The following is a 4,166-nucleotide window of genomic DNA, read 5'->3' as shown; positions in this document are numbered from 1 at the left end:
AATATTTTCTTAAAAAAAAATATAACAATCTAAAAAATTTTGGGAAGATATTTGAAGAAAAAAATATATAAAAACTCACAAAATTTTCGGGAAAAATTCAAGTATCGTTCCGCAACAACTATTCTGACTCCGAATCGGTGAAAAAATCGACGATTTCGGTTAAAAACAAGCTGTTACAGTATTTCACCAATTACGACCGGAACACAACCTCCATAGTGAACCATGCAGAATTTTCAGGTCAGCACATGCTACCATGAGTCTCAAGCGCATGAAAGAAGGAAAGAACTCACAATTGAAAACACCCCCAACAAAAAAAACAAACAGCAAGTACACAACAGGTTTTAGCAAGTTGCTACAACACTAATAACCCAGAAAATATTTTAAACATTTGACAAGTTCTATAATTTCATCAAACTTCTCTCTTAGTCTTTTACCAAGGTTTGACAAGGCTTAGCTATATCAGAGATGAACCATGAAGTTCCAATGTTTGCCAATTACCAGAAAATGCATCTTCAATACACAATGCTTACTACTCACGGTTCAAGATTCACTCTTAGTATTTTACCAAGGTCCTGTCAATGTGCGTCTCAAGCGTCTTCTTTTACATCCCCAGAATGTCGATTCCAACATCTGCTAACAGATAAAATAGATTATTTACAGCAAAGAAATGAAGAATAGAATGTGATCCACACTGAAGTAGCATCCATGTGCTGGTGACAACATAGTGACAGTAGTTATTATTACTCCGTGAACGACTTCAACTACTTCATCTCATGTACGTACAGCAATGATTAACAACGAAGGAAACGAAAAATTCAAGTAAAAATCTGAGTACCTGATTTTTCAAAGTTTCCTCGAATTCTTCCTGCAACATCACGAAGACATTTTTTTTTGGTCAGATCAAAATCACAACAGTCCTCATTGTTATCCCTAACGTATAGATTGAATGTACTCTAAGTAGATGTACCTGTTTTTTCTGCAACTCCCGGTTCATTTCTCGGAGCTTTGCCACTTCTGCTTCCAATTCCAGCGTATAGGCCTGCATTTTCCAAGTCACGACATATATAAATAGAATTATTAATTAGGATATGTCATATGAGAATGATAGAAAACTAAAATATAAAATTTAAAAAGTAACTAATATACATAATTAACAGATTCTGAAATGCGAAATAAAATCATTTACATCTTACTTCAAATGAATAATTCAATGCATGATTTTATTACAAATGCGGCGTGCTTATGCTTGAAACAGAACCAAGTGGAACAGGCGATTCCCAGCACGAAGACGAAGATCTTGGTAAAAAAATACTATTCGTCTATCCATACAGGTAAGAAAACAAAAGCATATCTGTTGCAGTAGAAATCAACTTTGGGCCATTCTCATATTATTGAAGCAGGAGATATATGAGCAAGGGGTGGCAAAATCAAGTGATTTACCCGTTCATCCAAAATATATTCTTTACTCAAACGAAAAATGGCATATTCTATCTCAAGTAGAAACTATGATTAGCATGTAAACCAAGGACGAATATAGCTGCTTCTATAACAAAAAAATGGTCACCTGTTTTCTAGCTCGTGACCTTGAAGCAGACTCTCTGTTCTTAATCATTCTCCTCTGCCTTCGCTCCACTACTTTCTCCAAAGAACTTGGTGAGTTCTTTTGTTCGCCTTCACCAAAATTATGAAGTAAAGGGGACACTGGTAGTGGGTCTTTCTTACTCTTAACAGAAGCATCTGAACTTAGATGATTCCTAGGAGAAATCGTCGCAACTGCTGGACTGTAGTGTAATTCATCAACAATCGTTTTTGCTCCACTTTCATCTCTATTGTTGTCGACTGGCTTTGTTATTCCGAAAACCAAACCCTTTGTTCCTGGGCTGAAGAACTGAAAGTTGCTCCCTAGTGGTAATGAAGGGGAAAAGGCCGTGTTAGTTTGCTTTAGAAACGATGGCTGTAATTGTGGCTGTGGGAGCTGAGGTAGATGCACGGACGGCCTGACAAAGCTCATGTTGATCCTCGAGTTAGTCGAACTACGAAACATGTTGTTATGTGAAGCAAAGTGACTACCCAAGACACCATTGTTCTGAGATAGTTGTTGAAATCCCGAGTTTAAAGCAGCATATTTACCACTTGAAGGAGGTAAACTACCGTAGACTCCATTGCCATCTGACATTCCAGATGGTCCTATATCTTCTTTAGCCACTGATTCCCTAGCTAAAAATTCTTCCAAAGTCATCTTAGCTAAAGTAGGCTCCTTTGGCTGTAATTTTGAACCTCCACTACCAAATCCATCTTTTACACCAATAGCTTCATCGAGGACATCCCTCCACACTTCGTCAATCGTTTTCTGGCCGGGTGTCCTCAGCGATATTAAAGAACCCTGACATTGTAAATTTCCACAGTACACATTTCCATCTCCTACACCAGTAGAAGTTGCCACAACCTGGCTTTCTTCAGGCGTCCAAATGCTCTTTAAAAGGTCTTCCATGTTCATAGATTCACAATCCTTTCTAGGTTCACTCAAACTGCTTTGAAACTCATAAACAGTCAAAACAACATGCTGAGGACTATCAACCAAACACCCGTAGGTTTCCCATCACTACGACCTGAATTTGCGGTATCCCAAGATTGCTTGAAGTTTAGGTACATCCCCATCACATCATTGCAAGACTGCAAAGCAGGTCCACTAACTGACAATTTCATTATCATCAGCCTTTCAACAACCTTAGTGCATCATCAATTAAAGCAATACCTTTCTACACTATCAATGCATACAGCAGTTATTTCTCTATGATTCAAAGAAATTTCTAAGAACCAACCGAACAAATGATAATATCTTGTGGCACATCGAACACAATACTCCTATCAAAAAAAGTTCTTTTGTTGTGCAGAAATGGAACCCGGGCTCATAAGAACTTGAGCAAACAAGAAAACAGGTATGCAAACCAACGGTAGGAAGAGGAAGAGGGCATTATGAAACTCAAAACAGATGCATTTCGTAATACAAATAATATAGGTAACGGACAACCAAACACTTTACATTTAAAGAATTGACAACTCCTGACATGTAGGTTTCACTTGATAACATCAAAAGAGACAGGCAAGGGTGGAACAGTCATTTCCCCCTTCCCAAAGACCAAACGGAGGCATTCATCTTGATTCGCTCAAACCCTAAACCTCGATGTTTCCCAAATTTCAAGAATCAAGCAACGATTCAAATGAACAAATGACCCAGCAAGTTAACACTTGTCCAAATTACTTCACTCTTCTACAAGGAGCCGTATAAATACCAATAAATTTAATTAAATAACACCAAATTTATCCAGCAATTGCGGAGGAGACCACTCGAAAAACAGGCATAATCTAAATTTAATCCAGCAGAAACTGTAAAAACGTTGCATCCAAAACAGAAAGAGATGAGGGGAATTGTTGGTACGTAGAGATCGTGATTCGCGCCAATTCTAGTTTTGCTGGAGTTGACAAGTGTCTCCTGCTCCTTCCAACATTGATTCTGTGCATCATTTCCCAAATTGTTTGGTCATACATTTTATGATCTCATCATAGTATACAGTCAATGACCAAAACCGAATCCACAATTATATATAAATCCAAAAATTAACCTCTTGATCCATATAGTGTGAAATAATCTTGAAATACGATACAAAAATCAACCATTACAGCGGAATTAGCAGGTTAAATTTGCCTTTTACCAATCAAAGTTTGTCCCGGAGTTGGTTTACATAAATCAATGCGGCCACGATAATCCGAATCGAAGTAACCAATGGCTTCCAAGTACTTATTAGTCGTCTGGATGATAAAATTTTAGAAGATATTTAGTGCCAAAAAAATATAATATATATATATATATATATATATATATATATATATATATATAGAGTTTCTTTTCAATTGCCCACTATCATGCCGGGATGTGATAAAAATGTGATAAATTGTAGGTCCAATAGAATAGTTTCACATCAGGCATGGTAGTGGGCATGATAGGTGGGCATTTAAAAGAAACTCTATATATATATATATATATATATATATATATAATGAGTTTTGATCACATGGGCAACCACCATGAGCAACTACGTGAGCAACAACTTACGTGGTAATCACTCATTGGATGTCCAAGGTGCCACGTAAGCTGTTGCTCAAGT

The 4,166-nt window shown here is 37.1% G+C and overlaps 1 protein-coding gene across 5 annotated transcripts; it reads right to left on the bottom strand.

Moving 5' to 3' along the window:
• Positions 1-310: 310 nt before the first annotated feature.
• Positions 311-3,834, bottom strand: LOC140863299 (ABSCISIC ACID-INSENSITIVE 5-like protein 7). Of its 5 annotated transcripts, none has more exons than XM_073266628.1 (6): positions 3,624-3,800; positions 3,440-3,514; positions 1,565-2,693; positions 968-1,039; positions 836-865; positions 311-630 (listed from the first exon to the last, which is right to left on the bottom strand). In XM_073266628.1, the coding sequence occupies exons 3-6, from the start codon at positions 2,495-2,497 to the stop codon at positions 562-564; spliced, it is 1,104 nt and encodes a 367-aa protein (XP_073122729.1). In that variant the 5' UTR covers positions 2,498-2,693; positions 3,440-3,514; positions 3,624-3,800; the 3' UTR covers positions 311-561. The 5 variants fall into 5 exon arrangements, with proteins under 5 accessions (XP_073122729.1, XP_073122730.1, XP_073122731.1 ...); XM_073266629.1 differs by having other exon boundaries at positions 3,714-3,765; XM_073266630.1 differs by lacking the exon at positions 3,440-3,514 and having other exon boundaries at positions 3,714-3,834.
• Between the last annotated feature and the right edge of the window lie 332 nt (positions 3,835-4,166).

Source organism: Henckelia pumila, chromosome 4 (genome assembly GCF_033568475.1).
Source record: "Henckelia pumila isolate YLH828 chromosome 4, ASM3356847v2, whole genome shotgun sequence".
In the NCBI taxonomy this organism is placed as follows: Eukaryota; Viridiplantae; Streptophyta; class Magnoliopsida; order Lamiales; family Gesneriaceae; genus Henckelia; species Henckelia pumila.
Note: the sequence above shows the minus strand (reverse complement) of the source record. Positions and strands in the feature narration are given on the sequence as shown.

Bases quoted from the DNA above. Each gene is read 5' to 3' on its own strand.
- LOC140863299 (XM_073266630.1), bottom strand. From the start codon at position 2,497: ATGAACATGGAAGACCTTTTAAAGAGCATTTGGACGCCTGAAGAAAGC. The intron at 866-967 runs GTACATCTACTT...GTGATGTTGCAG, and splicing joins GGGAGTTGCAGAAAAAACAG to GAAGAATTCGAGGAAACTTT. The intron at 631-835 runs GTACTCAGATTT...ATCTGTTAGCAG, and splicing joins AGGAAACTTTGAAAAATCAG to ATGTTGGAATCGACATTCTG.